At 39.9% G+C, this 21,271-nt stretch overlaps 1 protein-coding gene across 1 annotated transcript; it reads left to right on the top strand.

Moving 5' to 3' along the window:
• The first annotated feature begins 10,634 nt into the window (after positions 1-10,634).
• On the top strand, positions 10,635-18,667 carry Cdx4 (caudal type homeobox 4). The gene is made up of 3 exons (XM_070039078.1): positions 10,635-11,136; positions 16,749-16,894; positions 18,461-18,667. The coding sequence occupies exons 1-3, from the start codon at positions 10,635-10,637 to the stop codon at positions 18,665-18,667; spliced, it is 855 nt and encodes a 284-aa protein (XP_069895179.1).
• Positions 18,668-21,271: the final 2,604 nt, after the last annotated feature.

The raw sequence follows: 21,271 nt of genomic DNA, 5'->3' as shown, positions 1-21,271 counted from the left end.
TGTATGTTCTTCTCCCATGGTGTAACCCCTGTTGTCACTGTATTTGATTCCAGTGCCCTGCATCTTATGTGTACATTTTTCTAATATGGGGAGGGGAAGGGAAATAACAAAATGCTGAAATAAGGATACAGGTCAACCCATTGTAGCAATGAGATGTACAATACACTATTTTGGAAATAGTGCTGGGGGTGGGAGGAGTTGGGGAGGTGGGGAAGGAAGCAATGGTATGGGAAAAACAAAGGAGGAAGTAACAATGCTCAGTAGGTAATGTACTCATTACCTTACTCATGTAACTGTAGCCCCTCTGTACAGTATCTTTACAATAAATATATATTTAGTAAAAAAACATAAAAAATAGGTCTAGGAATGTGGCTCAGTAATAGAGTGCTTGCCTCACATGCATGAGGCCCAGGGTTCAATTCCCAGTAGCACATACACAGAAAAAGCTGGAAGTGGGCATTATGCCTCAAGTGGTAGAGGACTAGCCTTGGGCTGAAGAGCTCAGTGACAGTACGCAGGCCCAGAGTTCAAGCCCCACAACTGACTAAATAAATAAAGAAATAGCTTACTATTAGGGGCTGGGAATGTAGCTCAGGAGTTGAACATGTGCCTTGCCTGCATAATGTTCTGGTTTTAATCCACAGCATCAAAAAGAAAAAAAAGTAGAGAACAGAAATCAAACCATATCTATTCTCACTACAATGCCATTAAATCAGAAGTCAATGGCAGAAATACAGATAGGAAACTCTCCAATAATTGGAGATGACACAGGAAAATTCTAAATAATACAATGGGTTAAACTAGAAGTCAATGGCAGAAATTTAGCTAGAAAACACAAATAATTGGAGATGACACAACATAGTTCTAAATAATTCATGGATTAAAGAAATCTCAAGGTATGTTTTTAAGTCCTTTGAATTAAATGAAAATAAAAATATGAATTTTCACAACTTGTAGGACATAGCAAAGGCAGGACTAGTCTAGCACTGACTACATATATATTTAAATAATATTTAAAGCTTAATAATCAAAACTTCCCCATTAAAGAACTAGAAAAATAAGATCAAATTAAATCCAATTAGAGACAATAAATAATGAGAAGAATTACAGCTGGGAATAGTGGCTCAAGCCCATAATTCTACCTACTTGAGAATCCAAAATCATTCTAGCTGCAGCATAAATAGAAGGATTACAGTCAAGGACAGTTCCAGCAAAAAGCAAGACACTATTTCAAAAATAACTGAGGCATTATCAAGAAAACAAAACAGATGCTGGCAGGGATGTAACCACAAGGGACCACTATTACACTGTTGGTGGAGATATAAACTAGTTCAACCACTCTGGAAAGTTGTATGGAGGTTTCTGAAAAGATTGAACATAGAGCTCCCCTATGACCCAGCAATCTTACTCCTGGGCATTTACCCAAACAATAACAAATAAGGCCACATTAAAGCTACCAGCACAACTAGGTTCATTGCAGCATTATTTACCATAGCTAAAATATGGAACAACAAGATATGGAATTATAAGTTAGGGAACAACAAGATATGGAATAACAAAATGGTGAGACAAAGGACAAAGGGTGGACCAATGCAACGATATTCACAAGACACTATGTTGGAAATGAACTTTACATCTTGGGGGGGGGGGGGGTTAGGGGGAGGGAAAGTGGAAAAAAAAACAAGGGAAGGTATAAAAATGTTCGGCAAGAAATATACTCATTACCTTACTTATATAACTGTAACTGCTCTGATATCACCCTAACAATAAAATTAAATTAAATTAAAAATAACCAAGGCAAATCCCATAGCCAGTGTCTCATGCCTATAATTCTAGATACTTGTGAAACTGAGATTGAGAGTATTGTGGTTTGAGGTCAGCCCTAGCAGAAAAGTTTGTGAGACCTCTTCTCATCCCAGGGCTAGGTGCAAATGCCTGCCATCTCAAAGTATGTGAGAGGAAAGAGGGTGAAAATGTGCAGCAGTGGAGCTCACTGGACACTGATGAAAATGAACTACACAACTTGTGAGTAGAGACTGGAGGGAGGGACTGGGAGAGAGTGAAGAAACAGAAGACACTGTAGAAAAGGAAATGTACTCATTACCTGACTCTTGTAATTATGACATATCTGTACATCACCTCTATAATAACAATAAAATAAACTAATTTTTATTGTGAAAATACTGTTACAATTACATGAGCAAAGTAATGAGTACATTTCTTATCAAGCATTGTTGCCTCCTCCTTTGTTTCCCCTTCCCATCCCTTCCCATCTCCCACCCACCCCTCACCCCCTCATTTCCCCCCACCCCCCACTCCCGGCCAAAGTTGTAAAGTTCATTTTTCGGCATAACGACTAGTACATCTCATTGTTGCAATGGGTCCACCTATATCCTTATTTAAACAATTTGTTTTTTCCCTTCCCCTCCACAAATTATACCAACATCAAATACAGTGAATGCAGGGGTTATACCAGGGGGAGGGACATAAAAAGCAATAAAGAAATAATCTTATAAATATTTTAGAAACAAGAAAGTAAAAAATTTGAATACTTATCTTGGGGTTCATTTCACCTAACATCAACTTATCTGACCTTTTCTGCTTGTCTCAGACATATACTAGCAATTGCAAATAAGGGAAATCATGGGACCTATGTTTCTTTGGGCCTGGCTTACTTCACTTAATATAAGCAATCCCACTTTTGGGCATCTACCCAAATGATCACAAACAAGACCATACTAAAGCTACCAGCACAACTATGTTTATTGCAGCATTATTTACCATAGTTAAGATGTGGAACCAACCCAGATGCCCCTCAGTATATGAATGGATTAAGAAAATGTGGTATATATACACAATGGAATTCTATGCCTCCATCAGAAAGAATGACATTGCTCCCATTTGTTAGGAAATGGAAAGACTTGGAAAAAATTATATTAAGTGAAGTAAGCCAGGCCCAAAGAAACATAGGTCTCATGGTTTCCCTTATTTGCAATAACTAGTATATATCTGAGTCAAGCAGAAAAGGTCAAATAAGTTGATGTTAGGGAAATGAACCCTAAGATATGTATTCAAATGTTTTTTTTCTTTCATGCGATTGTTTCTAATACATTTATAAGATGATTTCTGTGTTGCTTTGTATGTCCCTCCCCCATGGTATAACCCATGCTTTCACTGTATTTGATGTTGGTATAATTTGTGGAGGGGAAGGGAAAAAACAAATCCTTTAACTAGGGATAGAGGTGGACCCATTGTAACAATGAGATGTACAAGTCATTATGTCAAAAGAGGAACTTCACAACTTTGGTGGGGAGTGGGGGGAGGATGGGATTGGAGGTGGGGGGAGTATGGGAAGGGATGAGAAGGGGAAACAAAGAGGAGGCAACAATGCTTGATAAGAAATGTACTCATTATCTTGCCCATGTAATTGTAACTCCTCTGTATGGTATTCTCACAATAAAAAAAAAAACTATCTGAAAAAAAAAGAAATGTACTCACTACTGATGTAACTATAACCTCTCTGTACAGCATCTTTACAAGAAAATGAAATTTTAAAAAAATTTTAAAAAGAGTCTCATGGGGGCTGGGAAGGTGGCTCAGTGGTAGAGCGCTTGCCTTGCATGCATGAGGCCCTGGGCTCGATTCCTCAGCACCACATAAGCAAAAAGAAAAAAGCCGGAAGTGGCGCTGTGGTTCAAGTGGTAGAGCGCTAGCCTTGATCTGAAAAGCTGAGGGACAGTGCCCAGGCCCAGAGTTCAGGCCCCACGACCGGAACCCCCACCCCCACCCCAAAAAAAGAGTCTCACAGACTTTTCTGCCTGGGCTGGCTTTGAACTGGGATCCTCAGATCTCAGCCTCCTGAATAGTTAAGATTACAGATATGAGCCACTGGCGCCTGGCTAGCTATTTATTTATTTATTTGCCTTTTACAAGCCTTACAATTAACTTGGAGATCAACCCAGAGTCTGAAGCCTCATTTGATCCCTGCCTCTCTAAGTCTCAGAAAAACTAAAAGATCTCTTCCTGGTAGCACTAAGATCACTGTAGTGAAGCTGTTCCTCTCATTCATCTTTTTTTTTTACTTTATGTCTTTATTTATTTATTTTTATTATCTTTAAGTAGTTGTACAAAGATGTTCCCATTCTACAAAACAGTATATAAGTACAAAGTTTCTGACAACATTGTCACCCATCTCTCTTAACTCATCCCTTCTCTCACTTTTTTTTTTCTTTGAGATTAGGTGATTACATAAATTTCACATATTTCACAGTGTTGTGGAATAGTGATACTTAGAGTCACAAACATCTTCTAATTCTCACAAGGCAAATTGTCATTATCATGGTCTCTATAGTTTGTGAATTCTATGAGCTCTGACATTACAAGTTATTTTTTCCACATCAGGTGATGTTTATATTTTTTTTCCTTTTGTTTAGTGTGGGCTGTTCCCACTTATTCTGTTCCTCCTGCTGGCTTCCCTCTTTTTTGTGCATATATCTACCATATATATGATCTAGAACATGGGGTCAATTAGCAAAGATATGACAAAATGAGTGGCTGTCTTTTGTTTCTTGAGTCCTGTTTGCCATATCTTCTTGTATTTTGGCTTTAGCATCCACATATCAGGGAGACCATGTACCATTTGTCTCTTTGTTCTTGGCTTACTTCACTCAAAATAATCTGCTCTGTCCCATCCATTTCCCTGCAAATGCCATTATTTTGTCCTTTCTAATTGCTGCATAATATTCCATGTATATAGGTACCACAATTTTTGGATCCACTCATCAGTAGTGGGGCATCTGGGTTGTTTCCAAATCTTGGCTATTGTGAACAGTGCTGCAATGAACATGGAGGTGCATGTGTCTTTGTATACTAGTTCCTGTTGCTCAGGGTAGATGCCTAGAAGTGGTATGGCTGGGTCATAGGGGAGGTTTATATTTAGCTTTCTGAGGTAGCTCCAGACTGTTTTCCAAAGTGGTTGTATTAGTATACATTCCCATCAGGAATGCAGTAGGGTTCCTCTTTCTCCACATCCCCTCCAGCATTTGGCTGACTTTAGGATGTGAGCCATTCTGTAGGGTAAGGTGGTATCTCAGTGTTGTTTTTATTTGCATTTCCTTTACAGCCAGAGATGATTAACATTTCCTCATGTGTTTCTTTGCCATTTTTATCTCTTCTTCTGAGAAGTCTGTCTTTAGTTCACTTGCCAATTTCATGATTGGTTTGTTAGATTTGTAAGGAGTTAGTTTCTTGAGTTCCCTGTATATAATGGATATTAGACCCTTGTCTGATATTTTGCTGGTAAATATTATTTCCCAATTAGTTAGCTGTCTTCCTAGTTTGGTTGCTATTTCTTTAGCTGTGCAGAAACTTTTTATTTTAAGGTAGTCCCATTTGTCCAGTTTCTCTCCAATTTGTTGTGACTCTGGGACTCTGTTCATGAAGTTCTTGCCTGTGCCTATAAGTTCAAGTGTCTCTCCTACTCTGTCCTGCAATAGTTTCAGAGTATCAGGTTTGATGTTAAGGTCTGTAATCCATTTTGAGTTGATGTTAGTGCATGGTGATAGGCTAGGGTCCACTTTCATTTTTCTGCATGTGGCCACCCAGTTTTCCCAGCACCACTAGTTGAAGAGGTTATGATTCTTCCACTGTATGTCTTCGGCTTCTTTGTCAAATATCAACTGATTGTATGTATGTGGCTTTATTTCTGGGTCCTCTAGTCTGTTCCGTTGGTCTTCGGATCTCTTTTTGTACCAGTACCAAGTTGTCTTTGTTATTATGGCTCTATAGAAGAGCTTGAAATTCGGTATCGTGATCCCTCCTGTGTTGTTTCTTTTGCCTAGAATTGCTTTACCTATTCTAGGTCTTTTGTTGTTCCATATGAACTTTTGGACTGTTTTCTGTATTTCAGTAAAGTATGTCATTGGGATTTTAATGGGAATTGCATTGAATGTGTATATCAATTTTGGCAGTATAGTCATTTTCACGATGTTAATTCTGCCTATCCAGGAACATGAGAGATCTTTCCATTTCCTGGTATTCTCTATGATTACTTTTTTTAGGCTTTTATAGTTTTCATGAAATAGATCATTTACATCTTCAGTAAGGTTAATTCCTAGATACTTTATTTTTTGAGGTTATTATGAATGGGGTTATTTCCTTGATTTCCCTTTCTGCTTGTACATTGTTGGTGTACAGAAAGGCGACTGATTTTTGTGGGTTAATTTTGTATCCTGCTACTTTGCCAAGTGGTTTATAATCTCTAAGAGTTTGGGGATGGAGACTTTGGGATCGTTAAGGTATAAAATTATGTCATCTGCAAAAAGAAATAGTTTAACTTCTTCCTCCCCTATGAGGATCCCTTTAATGGTCTTTTTCCTGCCTTCTTGCTCTGGCTAAGGATTCCAGAACTATATTGATAGGAGTGGGGAGAGTGGGCATCCTTGCCTTGTTCCTGTTTTTAGGGGAATTGGTTGTAGTTTTTCCCCATTAAGTGTAATATTGGCGGTTGGTCTGTCATATAAAGCTTTTATTGTTTTAAGGAATGTTCCTTCTATTTCAATTTTTTCCATAGCTTTTAACATGAATGAATGTTGTATTTTATCCAAAACCTTTTCTGCGTCAATGGAGCTAATCATGTGGTTCTTGACCTTGGATCTGTTGATGTGATGAATTACATTTATTGATTTATGTATGTTAAACCATCCCCACATCTCTGGGATGAAACCTACTTGGTCATAATGTATGATTTTTTTGTATGTTTCTGGATTCTGTTGGCTAGAATTTTATTGAGCTTTACATCTGTGTTCATCAAAGAGATTGGTCTGTAGTCTCTCATTGATCTTAAGAGTAAGAAAGAAACCAAAAGTCATAGTCAGATAAACTAGACTACCTGCATGCCAACACACACACACACACACACACACACACACACACACACACACACACACACACACACACACACACACACATTGTGCTGTGCTTAGCACAACCTGGCTTCAGAATTGCTGTGTGTGTGTGTGTGTGTGTGTGTGTGTGTGTGTGTGTGTGTGTGTGTGTGTGTGTGTATGCTGGGACTAGGGCTTGAATTTAGGAACTAGGCACTGTGCCTAAGCTTTTTCCGCTGAAGACTAGCACTCTGCTGCTTGAGCCATAACTCTACTTCCAGCTTTTTGCTGGTTAACTGAAAATATGAGTCTCACAGACGTCTATCCAGGCTGACTTTGACTTGGGATCCTCAAATCTCACTCTCCTGAGTAGCTAGGGTTACAAGCGTGAGCCCGTGGTGCCCAGCTACAATGTTCTTTACTGGCTTTATTTCCCCTGACAAGCCTATAGCTGGATCAAATGGTAGTTCCAATCCATAGTTCTGAGGTCTTTCATCAAGTCTGTTCATAAGTATTTCCCAAGACTCTACATGTGCAGGGACACTCCATTCTGCTGGCTTCAAATATTCAGACTCCAAAAGATTTAGATAAGATCTCAAATATCTCTAAGACAGACTAAATGGTTTTAGTCATTTAAGGAGATCAATAGGTAGTGGAAGTTCAATAATAGTATATTCTGAGAGAAACATCACCACAAGGAGGCTTTAAGGAGAGGGGATACTTGACTTGAATCTAGTAAAACAGGAAGAATTTGAACAGCTTTTTCTCTCTATAACAGGAACATTATGGAACAGTTTGGGCAAACCCCCAGACTCCTCATGTACAAAAAGGATGGCCCCTGGGTGAGATACATTTGAAAGACCCCCCTGTTGTGCCTTTATCCTGACATCATTTTTCAAATATTAGGTATTTGCCTCCAGATAAAACAAGTGAAAGAATTATCCAGGGGTTATTGAGTTTATGTTGTTAAAAAATATCTTGAAGGCTAGGCCTCAGATCCTGAGCCCAGAAAGAAAACAGATTCCAATTCTTGATCTATGCCCTGACACTATAACAACCTGGTGCCAGTGTAAGAACATCTTCTTTATAGTCAGGGCAGCCTACACTGGAACCTAGCATTACTTCACACCAGCTACGTATCCTTAAATACTTCATGTCACCTCTTTGAGCCTCTGTCTCTTCATCTCTAGATAGAAATGATAATAATTTGTGGGGCTGTTGTGAAGATTAAATGAGACTAAGGCGTAAAAAGTATCCACAGATGTGTTATTGCCCTGCATCTTAGTCCCTTCTCTCCAGCACAAGGCTTTAATTCGTCTTGCTGATCAATTACTTGTTTCTCTTCTGTTTCTCTTTCTGTTTCTCTTCTGTTTTCTGAAATAGGCTTGAAAATATATTAAGATTCCAACCACTTCTCCCATCTCCACTGCCATGTACCAAATTGCAATGCCCTTTTAATTGTCTCACTGGTTGTATTTTGTCTGCTTAATCTATCATGTGCCTCATCTGCTCAAAGCCCTACAATGCCTCCTTGCCTCATATAAAGCAAGACCAAAATCTAGAATGTTTACAGTGACCTACTCTACCTCAGCATTTGGACTTTACTGTCATTTCTGCCAGTACTGGGGCTTGAACTCTGGGCTAGGGCACTCTCCTTTAGCTTTTTCACTTAACACTAGCATTCTACCACTTGAGCCACAGCCCCACTTCTGACTTTTTGCTGGTTAATTGGAGATAAGAGTCTCAAAGACTTTCCTGTCTGGGCTGGAGTTGGACTGTAATCCTCATATCTCAGCCTCCTGAGTAGCTAGGGTTACAGGCATGGGCAATTGGGCACCAGGCAACTATGCCTACTATCTAGCTACACTATTTTTCCTTGCTGTTTCTCAAGGTATTCTCTTTTTACATGTTCCTTCTAACTGAATCCTCTTCCTTTATGATTCAGTCTACCAACTCTCATAATTGAATGTCATTGCTCAGGAAAGTTCTCCTGGACTAGTACACTTAAAGTTGTAGTCCCTCGCCAGCATTCCCAATCAGCTTTCTCCTTTTTTTCAAAACATGTATTACGATCTGACATACCATACAATTTAGTTACTTAGAAGTGTTTTTCGTCACCAAAATGTAAACTCATAAGGTCCCTACTCATGTCTCCATACACAGAACAGCATCTCAATAAATATTTCTTAAGTTGGTGAATATAGTAGCCCACACTAGGTGCCAAGCAATAAATTAAGCAGTTTGTATTTATTATTATTATTATTATTATTATTTGCCTTGTAACATAGGTAACATTAGGAATTCTGCCTTTAAAAAGCAGAATACCCTGGGGATGTAGTTCAGTAGGGCCTAGCACATACAAAGCCCTAGGTTATGTCCTCTGCAGGGTATGGGGGAGGGAGATGGAAAGCTCAGAAGTTAAATGACTTTCCCCAAACGGGGGAGGGATTAGCTAAGTGGGAGTGTCAGCTTGGCTGAGACATTGTGGAGGAGCATTTCCTGAGGAGAGGGTGGCCTGAATTACAGGTTGTGGTGGGTCTTGGTGGGAGGGAATGGATAAGAAGAACACAGAAGGTGATGGGGTTTTCTACTAGCAATCCCAGATCTTTTACAACAACTAGAGCTTTGAAAGGGAATCCCAAGTCTGCAGCAACAGCCATTGACTCCAGACTGCAAAAGTCCTGGCCTCACGGAGGATACTCTTAGGAAGGAACACAATAGGTGCATTGCCTCCTGTGCCTCTGATCAGATAAATTAATATTTATCCATATGAAAAAAAATCTGACCTTTGGGGGTATCAACTTTGGGGCAGACAGATACCATATTTGATAGAGATACCTGAAACTAGTAAATTAATACGAAGTTATAACAGTTCAATTATTCACATGATCTGTCTGTCTCTCTCTCCTCCTCCCCCCTTTTTCATAACCCACACTCTTCACAGTAGTTTTGATTAATTCGGCCTGCCATCCACTAGAATATAACCTTAGGAAAACAGAATTTAAAGAATGGTTGCTTGCTCAGTGCTCTGTCCCCAGTGTCTACATTACTACCGGGCATACAATAAATTCCCAATACGTAGTTATGAACAGAATTTCTTCCCTTGGTAACAAGGGAAAAGGGGAGAGGGAAGGAGAAGGGAAAATCCTTTTTGATGGTCTCATAGGCCATTGCCTGGTTGGGAGAAAAAAAAATCGCTAGCAGGGAATTAGGGCAGAAAGGTGAAAGTGTATGCAGGCTGGGCTCCAGAACTTCGGTAAAAGAGAGGTGTCCGTGTTGAGAGCTAAATCCCAGAGAGCATGACCCGGTGTCTTAACCACACTTGGGAGCGAGCTGGTCAGAAAGTGTTGGAGGAAGTCCTGATTCCAAAAGCGCCAAACTGGTGCTCTAGGAACCAGATGGACAGTCAGGAAAGATGATTTGGAAAGGCCCAAAGGCTTGGGAGAGGGAGCCTACAGTGAAACCAAGTCCCCGTGAAAGTGAAATGGCCCTTCATTTGAATGCAAATGCTATGTAAAGCCTGAAGCCCCTTGACGTCAGCCCAAGCCTTGGGTGGCCCATCTCCACCAGGCTACCTGGAAACCGTCAGGAGGTAGCAAACGTGGGATGGAGTAGTCTGAGACTGGGCAGAGGAGCTTGCGGCATAGCTAAGCAGTGGTTGCCCGTCTTGCTTTCTCAAAGTCAGGTTGGGGACCTTTACAGGGAACCTCAGGATGGCTTAGGGAGTTCTTTCCTTCTCACCAAGCCAGCATGTACGGAAGCTGTCTTTTGGAGAAAGAAACGGGCATGTACCCGGGCACTCTCAGGAGCCCTAGAGGAGACAGCAACGCGGGGGTGGGTCACTCTGGGAGCGGTGGGAGTCCGCTGCCAGCTCCCAACTTCGCTGCGACCCCGACTTATTCACATTATATGAGCTATCCTCATGTGGCCAGCATGGATCCTCACGGTCCATCGCTGGGGGCCTGGAGCTCACCCTACAGTCCCCCCCGGGAAGACTGGAGTGTGTATCCAGGGCCGTCCAGTGCAATGGGCACCGTGCCCATGAACGATGTGACACAGAGTCCTGCGGCTTTTGGTTCACCCGATTACAGCAACCTGGGTCCCTCGGGCGGCGGAAGCAGCAGCAATAGCTTGCCAACCCCCGCCAGTGGGTCACTGATCTCCATCGACCCAGTGACCGCAGACGCCACTTCTCCCAGTAGGAGCCGCCACAGTCCTTATGCATGGATGCGCAAAAGCGTGCAGGTGACCGGTGAGTAAGCAGTTGGGGCTACGTGGTCCACTTCCTCCCCTACTTGTCTGCGCCCCTCTCCATCTGTCAGCCCTCCTACTTCTCTGGAGTCTCCAGGGAGTGTTTAGGTGAGGAGAGTCGGGCGTGCTGCTTTGCTTACCTTTCAAGCAGCCCCGGGGCTCAAAGGTTGCTAAATGTGTGGCTCTAGACTAAATCTACCGAGAAGGGGAGCGGGGGACTTGGGGAATCTCCATTTCCTCATCAGCTAGGGGACTGAGCGCGTGGGAAACGAGCACCATTATTAGCCAGAAGGATCAGGAGCCAAGAAACAGATGTACGGAAAAGCTCAACGGGTGCATCGATAAGGTATGAGGACAGCTGTGATGTTCAGATGTGCTTTCCCAGTGCGCAAGGCTTGCTCTTTTCAATTCGTTCACTATCTGGGTGGGGCAGCTCCCCCAAACAGCTGGTGATGAGCAACTTCAGTTCGCCGTGTTTGGGACCTTCCAGTTTAACTACAAAGGTTTCCCGACGACAAAACTCTAGACTTCTAGCTTCCTTTACCTAAATTGGCAGACACAAGATATAAACTGACATAGACTACTCCAAGCAATCCTCACAGCAACCAGCTCCCACGCAAGTAACAGCCCCAGCTACTAGTGGCTGAAGCTCTAAGTCAGTATTAGGACCGGCATCAGGGAACCGGCGATTAAATCCAAGTCTGAGGTAGTGGCACCTTACAGGAAGACACGGGCGGATCCTAGCCTAACACCGACCAGCAAAGCAAATCGCTGGAAGCTGGAGGCGTGGAAGGCTGGAAATCTTTAATCTTGGATAGGGGAAAGGGAGAGATGTCTGTTTTCAGCTATGGTTGTTGGTGGGTTTGTTGTTTGTTTTTTTTTTACTCATGTTCTTATTGTTCCAATTCTTCCTCCCTAGCATTAGGGGAAATTGGCAAGATTCGATTCTATTACTTTCATCCCTCTGGAGGAAAAAATGACTTTTCAATAGCGTTTACCCACAGTGATTATGCTCTCCGTTCACAGTTTTGTTTTCTCTCTCCTCTCCAAAGCAAAAAGGTGAATGGGAAGGCACTAACTTTTACCATTAAGAGGACTTTTTAGCCAGAAGAGGAAATGCAAGTTGATCATAACATTACTAGTGTGGCAAACACAAATTAAAAGTAGAGTGGAAAGCACCACTGTCTCATGCCTGTAATCCCTACCTACTCAAGAGGCGGTGGTCAAGGATTGTGGCTCAGAGCTAGACCAAGGAGAAAAGCCTATGAGAGAGACTCTTATCTACAATTTACCACCAAAAAGCCAGAAGTGAAGCTGCGGCTCAAATGGTAGAGCACTAGTTTTGAGAACAAAAGCTCAAGGATAGTGCCCAGCACGTGAGTGCTCATTCACACACACACACACACAAAATGGGTAAGTCAGATGATTAAGTAAGAAAGAAAATGAGGTTAAGATGGGCCATTCTTAGAGCTGTTATTACATCTAATCTCATGGTTGTAATTATATCCATTTACTAAAATGTAATAATCAGGAAAAGACACAAAAAAATGACCAGAAAAGTAATAGCTCTTGGACCAGGATTATATTCTGAAACATTTTAGGAGACAGACGTCATTGGCATGTTGTTAAATTCACTGGCAGGTTGTTTGGAATAGAGAACAATGGGGGAAAAAGGACAAGATAAAATATTATGTTGTTCTTTTTCAGTTTATGAGGGAAAATATGACAAGTTTATTTGCTTTAACATTTTCCACTTACATATGTTTTCCTGAGCTGGAGCCTCTCTTGGGAAACTTTGGTGCCTTCTAAGTGTGTGGCATCTGACTTTTCCATGTGGCCTTCATGGGATTTTTCTCTTCACTGTCCATGAAAAGTTTAAAATTGAATGCTTTTGGAATATCTTTGACTCTTAGGCAGCCTGTCCTACAGATGAAGCATTATTAAATCCAACCTTTGTTTCATTTGCAATATACTCCTTATAGCCCAAGGTGCATGTTCAGTAACAACTTAAAATATAAGGAGAACATGGCTATCCTCCCATGAAAATACACAAAAGCACACAAAAACACACACATTGTCTACATGCACACACACAAACTATTTCACATAATTTCCACTATGACTCTTTTATGGACATCAGATCTCATGAAAAAAAAATAAAGTTAATCACCTAACTGGATCACTCTGGATCACAATGCACTCATTTATATGCTTAGCACATAGAGAGGGTGTTATACAAATATTGGTTAAATGAATGAGTGAGTCAGATCCTCCTACATTTTTCACTTCACCCTGTAGTGTTATAACATTTGGTTTGTGGCTGAGACAAAAATAGATGAACTATAAAGTGGAAGTAACTCTTTCCTGAACTAAGGCAATTATGGCAAGTTCTTTCTATTCCTGAAGAATGTTTTTAAATAGACCCAGGGTCTATTTAATTTATCCCCTAATATGAATACTTTTGAAAAGTATCACTATGGAATATCTTCTCATTGTCCCCTAATATGTATACTTCAAAATATTCCACAGTGATCATTATAGCATTTGATTGTTTAATGATAGCAAAAGGACCGATGTATAGAATCAATAATTGTGTTACAGGTGATCTGATTTAAAAGTAAGACATTTTGCTTCTACTTAGTTCTCTAAGTCATCTATTCCAGCAAACATCTCATTTTAAAGATGATGTTAAGAAGACTGTTACAGAAAAGTTTCTATGGAAAGTTAAACATTTTATACATTTTCCTATTTTGAATACTTAGCATGTTAGAGCAGGTCCAGTTATGGACCTGGATGACTATTGGCAATATGGTATCTTAAGCAGGGCTGGAGAAAGGCTTTCTTGGTAGGGGGAAGAAAGGGGAAGAGGAAAGAATAATTTTGATTGGTTCTCATGAAACTACTCCACAACACTGAGGAAGTCGTGCTTTACTTGATTATGGCACTTCATAAATAGAATAGCTTAATCATTATTGAGGCTTATCATTGTCTTCCTTGGTTTTGCTTATTACATTTTGCCACTTTTTAAATGAATTGGATGAACTGCCATTATATGAAAAATCATCACAGTGAAGTTAATTACACCGTTGTCTCTATAGAAGAAAATTGGTTTTTATCACATTTTTCTCTACTGACAGCATCATTGTAGTCCCTGGGTTTGGTGAGTGGTCTTCTGCCTACCAGGACTTTCACAGTCTCTGATGAGTACTTCTAAAATTTAATTTAGGGTGACAGTAAGTCATCATACATGATGACAATGGCTTACAAACCCTATGAGGACAGTGTCTTCTAGGTGATAAGAAAAGGGTCCATCCATCTTGAACTACAGAGATTTGCCCAAGTCTGAGGAACAGGTAATGAAATCCTCTTTGCAAAGAAATGGAAGTAGCTGTCTAGTAAATTGTAAACTTTCTTAAATTAGCTCACAGTTGCATCTGAGAAGGAAATCCTTCAGTCTCTAAAATATCACTATCTCTAGAAGAGAATGGCTTGAACAATAAGCACAAGCATCTCAACTCTTAATACTTTATTAATGTTGCTTATGGCAATATGGACAACATGCTCTACCAGAAAATGCTCCAAATCCCTTTTGGTCATTTAAGGACGCGATGCAGTGAAGTAGAGGAGAAGCAGTTAGGAAAGTGGCACAAGAGGAGAACCAGGAAATTGAAAATCCTTTCTCTTTGTAAACTGTGCAGCTACTATATTCCCCTGAGCTATGTCTTCCCTGGTTTTAGGTCTTATCTGTCAGATTGGGGCTACAGAGCCTGTTTAACACTTAGCTTGGCTTTGATATGCATCCAGGCTTTTCCTTGTCCCTCCTTTCTTTAGGGGTTATATTGCCGGAAAGGGTGAGGATTTTCATGGCAAATAAAGAGGCCTGGTCTTGACTTTATTGTCCTCAGAAGAAATTGCAAGAGGGGAATTTATGACCAGTGGGGGTAGGGAAGAACCACAACCTTTCCAGAGATCTTGAAGTCTGGTTATATTTACTGATTATAAAAGAGCAGAAGACACAGACACAGACAAGTTGAATTTTAACTTCTCTTGCCTTGAATTAAAATTTAAACATCCAGCCCCTTTGGTATTAGGAGGGATTTTAGAATGTGCCTCCTGAAAGATACATTTTTATTCTAAGATTGGAGGTTATGAGAGTAAGCTAACCTCAGGTTTTCATTTTTGTCCCCCTACACACATTCTTCCTTTGCTCCATAACCAATACCAGACTACATTTCTGTTTGTATTCAGCAAATAATACCAAAGTTTGAGCCTTTGAGTCAGGTTAACTAACTGACACTCTATAGTTTTCATTTTCAAGAAGACTTTTGTTTAGGTCATTAGTCAGGCATTTAGTTTAATCATAAGATAGATTTCTCAAGTGGAATTTGTTTCTACTTTCGTGACTCTTTTTTGTTCTTTCCTGGAGATGAAAGGGTGTCTGACATTTGTTTAGGGCTTGTAAATTCCAAACCAATTGGTTGGTGTTCCTGAATGTAAAGAGGGTTCAGGATGGGATCTGATGCCATGTAGCTCCTTTGTTAGGCCTGTGCTGCACCTTAACACCTCAATGGAGTTTAGGGAGCCACTTTAAAGAAGTCTTTGTCTTACAGATAGCTCCCCAAAACCTCACATCAAAAACAACCAGGGAAGATCAGAAGGAGTTTCTAAAAGCCATAGAGAAAAGGAAGAAGATCCTGGAGGGGGTTAGAGAAACTGAAAAGAAACTTCCTAATCACCTTCAGAAAATTTGAAAGGAGGAATAAAATTCTATTTGAAGGAGGGCATGAGAAATTAGTTAATGTTGTAACGCAAAGCAAATGTTTGGATATCCTTTCAAAGGACAAGAAATACTCACTTTATTCTGCTTAAATCAACACACCTTTCCCCATTCAGCATTCACTTGGGAATAAAAATTGGCTTAAGACTCCCACCAAAAAAAGGTCTGGTATTTTTAATAGGTAATAGGGACTCTTCTGAAATAGAACTTGCGAAGTGACAATAAAATTTTTCTTTTACAATTACTGTTCAAATCAAATTCTGTCTAAGTACTGTGTGTAACTATCATTTCAGGATCTCAGAGTAGTTTAGCACTCTTGAGACTTTCTTACACTTCCCATCATGTCTAGACTGGGAATAACAGCATACTGAACTAGGAGTCCAAGATGGGTCCTCTCCAGAGCCCACTAGCACAAATTTACTTGCCCATACCAAACTTCAGGTTCCTTAGCTCTACAATGAGAATAAGCATGTTCTGGGTAATTCAAGAGGGTATGCAAGAGATTTAGTAGAAAGCAATATGAAAGCATAACATAAAATATAATGTATAATGGATGTTGGTACTACTACCAGTGCCATTGTTGTGAGAAGGGAATTAAAAGCATAGATTAATGTTTAAGCATTTTAAATGTTTTGACTCAATGGTATACAAATGGTAGACTGACTATGGTTTGAATGATCATTTTAGTAGAAATATTAAAGAGATGAAACCAGCATTTCATAGACAGACAGAGAGACTATATCTATTGCTAGGATAAGGAGCTATGATTCCTTCAACAACAGAAAGTCTCCAAAGAAACAGAGTAAGATTAAATGAAATGCTTTCTCCTCCAATAGGGAAAACCAGAACAAAAGAAAAATACCGTGTGGTTTACACAGATCATCAAAGGCTGGAGCTGGAAAAGGAATTCCACTGCAATAGATACATCACTATCCGGAGAAAATCAGAGCTGGCAGTTACCCTGGGACTTTCTGAGAGACAGGTATCACAGAAATGCATCTAATATATTATGTGTAGTCGTTCAATAGACTAAGGGTTGGAGGAAGTCTGGAAACAGGTGAAAACAGAGATTCGAGACATCACTCAAGCTCCCCTAAGCCCACATTCATTTTAGTGGCTTTCCTAGCTTACTTTCTTTGTCAGTGGGCGTATAAACTATTGAATTTGGTGGACATCATGTAAACACAGAAGCAAAAGATGGGACATTAGCCAGGCGCCGGTGGCTCACGCCTGTAATCCTAGCTACTCAGGATTGTGGTTCAAAGCCAGCCCGGGCAGGAAAGACCTTGAGACTCCTATCTCCAATAAACCACTAGAAAACCGGAAGTGGCACTGTAGCTCAAGTGGTAGAGTGCTTGCCTTGAGCTGAAGAGCTGAAGAGCTGAGGGACAGCGCCCAGGTCCAGAGTTCAAGCCCCATGACCCACAAAAAAAAAAAAAAAGATGGGACATGAGAGGAGCAGAGACCCTTAATCTGGTTCCTCAAGTAATCAAAATCAGTGTATGAAGTACAGCTCAGCAACAATTGCAATTATCTGGTTCCTGCCATCAAACTACAAGAGTATCTGTTTTTAATTGGCAACCTGTACCAAGATTTTCCATTACTGAGAGTAGAACAATTGATCTTTTTTTTGGGGGGGGGGGTCGTCTAGTCGTGGGGCCTGAACTCTGGGCCTGGGCTCCGTTCCTCAGCTCTTCAGCTCAAGGCTAGCGCTCTACCACTTGAGCCACAGTGCCACTTCTGGCTTTTTTTTCTGCTTATGTGGTGCTGAGGAATCGAACCCAGGGCCTCATGCATGCAAGGCAAGTGCTCTACCACTGAGCCAATTCCCAGCCCGACAATTGATCTTCTAAAGAAAATTAATTATAATGCTATGATTCTTACCTTCAGTTCAGTTTATTATAAACATTAAATTAGGGTAAGGATAAAAAATTTTCAGTGTGTTCAAAGTTGAAAATTACATAACAAGCTGGTAATTTTTTTTTTCACTTCAGTCTAGGAATAATCCTGGAGCCATAGAATTCTAAAATGGTAAAGTTCATTAACACATTGCCCTATCCCAACAATCTTGCATTGCTGCTTATATAAGCACAGTAATAATACTCTAGTCTTCATACATGGCGTATCTTGGCCCATGCTCACCTCGTTCTATGTTGCATTAACCTTTTACTATTAAGATGTTTCTCTTAGTGATCAATTATAATCACCTGTTTGAATCTCTCTCTTCCCAACATTCCTCAGTGTCTGTCACTCTATCATCAGTCATTTTAACTTATGTAAATAAGTTGGTGAGTTGTAACATAAAGAGCAATTCATTCAGAGTAAGTAGTCCTAGACTTGATCTCAGTCTTATTTCTTGAAAGGTATTTGCCTCTCTCTGGACTACAGCTTAAAAAAAAACCATATTAAATGGACATACTTCACAAGATCATTGTGAAACTCAAATGAAGCTTTATAAATGCTAAAATTCCAGTGCAATATCAGAAACCCCTGTATTTACTCTTTACAAAATGTTATGCCATTGAATATAAAGCATTTTGTGTTGCAGGTGAAAATCTGGTTTCAGAACCGGCGAGCCAAGGAGAGAAAGATGATCAAAAAGAAAATCTCCCAGTTTGAGAACAACGGAGGCTCAGTGCAAAGTGACTCTGGCTCCATCAGCCCTGGGGAATTGCCTAATGCTTTTTTCACCACTCCATCTGCTGTCCGTGGATTTCAACCTATTGAAATACAACAGGTCATAGTATCTGAATGAAAAAAAGGTCAAAAGAAACAGACAATGCTCTTCCTTTAGCAAAGCCTCTTTGGTCTCTGACTTGCCAGCAAGAGAGTTGGTACAGGGTGAAATTCCTTATAAGACAGTTATTCTCAACAAGTAAACTCACAATGAGTTGGAGGAAAAAAAGTCTCATATGACTCTTAGAAAAGATCCCCAGGAACCTCCTGTTACATTCTGTTATGTGTCAATCACTCAAGAAGCTTAGTTATAAACTCTCTTAATTAAAAGCTAGTCTCATAAGCTCTAGAAACTCTGTTCACTAGTTCAGAAAGTTGCTTGTGAACAGACCATAAAACACAGCTCTGCCAGGAAGTGCACTTGTGTGTACCCTTGTGTTTATTATTTGCTACTGTGTTCTTTCAAATTATTTTTAGTGGGTAGGAATAAGGTAAGCAGAAAGTTACCTCTATAATAGCTTTCCAAATGTATAATTCGAAAGTTAACCGTTTGCCTAACAAGATAACTTTTTTAAAAAGCATCAAGAGGTGATTCTGAATCTATTGTCACTATCTAATAAAAATAGCAAATAAAAAAGATCATTTTGTCCCTCAATTACATTTCGTCTGGCATCAATTATCTTATCTCAGGACTTCTAACCTGCAGTGTCAATTTCAAATCTTGTTAAAACAATGAAATCATCCTGTAACAATATAAGCCAGCTTGGTGAGTGATTAGTCAGGCAGATACTCATCACATAGTGTAAACCTTCCTGCCCTTCTGTTTTCCACAGCTATTAGTATTGTGATTAAATGCTAGTCAGGTTTACATAAGCACAAAGACAGCAAGCTAGTCTGTAAGCTCCTGCCTGTCATCACCTTTCAACCAGTTCATTTTTATCCACATCATATCATCAAAGAGCTGCTGTTTACAGATAACAAACACACAACTTGGGTAAGAGAAAGAACAGCAGTAAAGGAGGATAGTTTCTGATGTTGGTCCAGTGTACTGTTTCCATATCAAAGTTGCTCTGAATCATTTCTAAATTGAAGTGGTGTTGGTTTGATTTCATTTGATTGGTTGGTAGGGTTGGAGTTTTAACTTAAGGCCTTATACTTGTTAAGCAGGTGAGTGCTCTATCACTGAATCACACCTGCAGTCCTAAATTGAGGTGGTTTAAAGGAAAGATTGATAAACGTATAAAAAGCAATCATATCCCAACTTCCCTCTCTTTTTGAAGACACACCTTCATAGTTGTTTTTAAAAATAGAATTTTGAGCATAACTACTTGTCTTGGGATTGAAAATAAGAAACTTATCATTCCACTCCTTATGAAAAATCTCAAGAAAAATTGCTCAATTTCCATGGCTGTTCTACAGGGTACTTTACTAGTGCTGAAAAGATTTAAGAGAAAACTTTCCATTTTTGACCAGTACTGTTGGTAGGATATTTTTTCACAACACATTTAAGAAGGTATCAATTGCTCCATTTTACTGATGAGGACAATGAGGTGTGAGCAAACAGGTCACTTTATAAAGATACGTGGCAAGTAATTGTGGGTACTACTGGGAATCCTCAACTAGATATGGTGGTCTTCCTCAGTCTCTAGCAATAGGTCCAAAGTCAAAGCATTCCTTTCTATTCATTTAGTATCTGAGGATACCATTGAAATTGCACACCCCTCTTCAAACACCAATCAGTGGGCAATTACCACCTAGGAAACCAGCCTTTGTTTTCTAGCTGTCTTGCTCTCTGAGTTAGTGAATCTGGGGATTTTATTAATAATGCCATGTGTGTGTGTGTGTGTGTGTGTGTGTGTGTGTGTGTGTGATATCTTATATGTTTCAATATGTTTTCATTCTTGTTATGCTATTTGATTCAAAATTTTATGTGAGATACACAGAAATTGATATCCTTATTTTGTAGTTTAAAGAGCTAGAGATGGACTGGAATGCTTTTGCACAACTAAAGATAATAAAAAAGAAATTTAAAAAACCTAGAGGCTAAAACAACTTATAAATTAAAATTCCCTTTCTTTTCAAAAAAGTTACTGGAAATGGAAAGGCTTGGAAAAAATTATATTAAGTGAAGTAAGCCAGGCCCAAAGAAACATAGGTCCCATGGTTTCCCTTATTTGCAATATCTAGTATAGGTATGAGTCAAGCGGAAAAGGTCAGATAATGTGATGTTAGGAAAACGAACCCTTAAATATGTATTTTAATGTTTTCGTTTCTTTCATGCATGTGTTTCTAACGCATTTATAAGATTATTTCTTTGTTGCTTTGTATGTCCCTCCCCCACAGTGTAACCCCCGCTTTCACTTTATTTGATGTCAGTATAACATGTGGAGGAGATGGGGACAAACAAGTCGTTTAAGGATTCAGGTGGACCTGTTGCAACAAGGAGAATTACAAAATGTCATGTCAAAGCAAGCTTTACAATGTCGGTGTGGGGGGGGGAGGAGGGGGGTGTGATTGGGTGGGGGGGAGGGGGGGAGGCTGGGAAGGGAGGTGAAGGGTAAACAAAGGAGGAGGCTGCAATGCTTGGTAAGAAATGTATGCACTATCCTGCCAATGTAATTGTAACCCCTCTGTACAGTATGTTCTCAAATAAAATAAAATAAAATTTAAATTAAAAAAAAGA

The sequence above is a fragment of the Dipodomys merriami genome, unplaced genomic scaffold (assembly GCF_024711535.1).
Source record: "Dipodomys merriami isolate MVZ:Mamm:240054 unplaced genomic scaffold, mDipMer1.0.p SCAF_3, whole genome shotgun sequence".
Classification (NCBI taxonomy): domain Eukaryota; kingdom Metazoa; phylum Chordata; class Mammalia; order Rodentia; family Heteromyidae; genus Dipodomys; species Dipodomys merriami.
The sequence above is the reverse complement of the archived record's forward strand: the minus strand, read 5'-3'. Positions and strand labels throughout refer to the sequence as shown.

Coding starts and splice junctions, on each gene's coding strand:
- Cdx4 (XM_070039078.1), top strand. CDS start 10,635: ATGTACGGAAGCTGTCTTTTGGAGAAAGAAACGGGCATGTACCCGGGC. Junction 11,137..16,748: donor CAAAAGCGTGCAGGTGACCG/GTGAGTAAGCAG, acceptor CTCCTCCAATAG/GGAAAACCAGAACAAAAGAA. Junction 16,895..18,460: donor TGGGACTTTCTGAGAGACAG/GTATCACAGAAA, acceptor TTTGTGTTGCAG/GTGAAAATCTGGTTTCAGAA.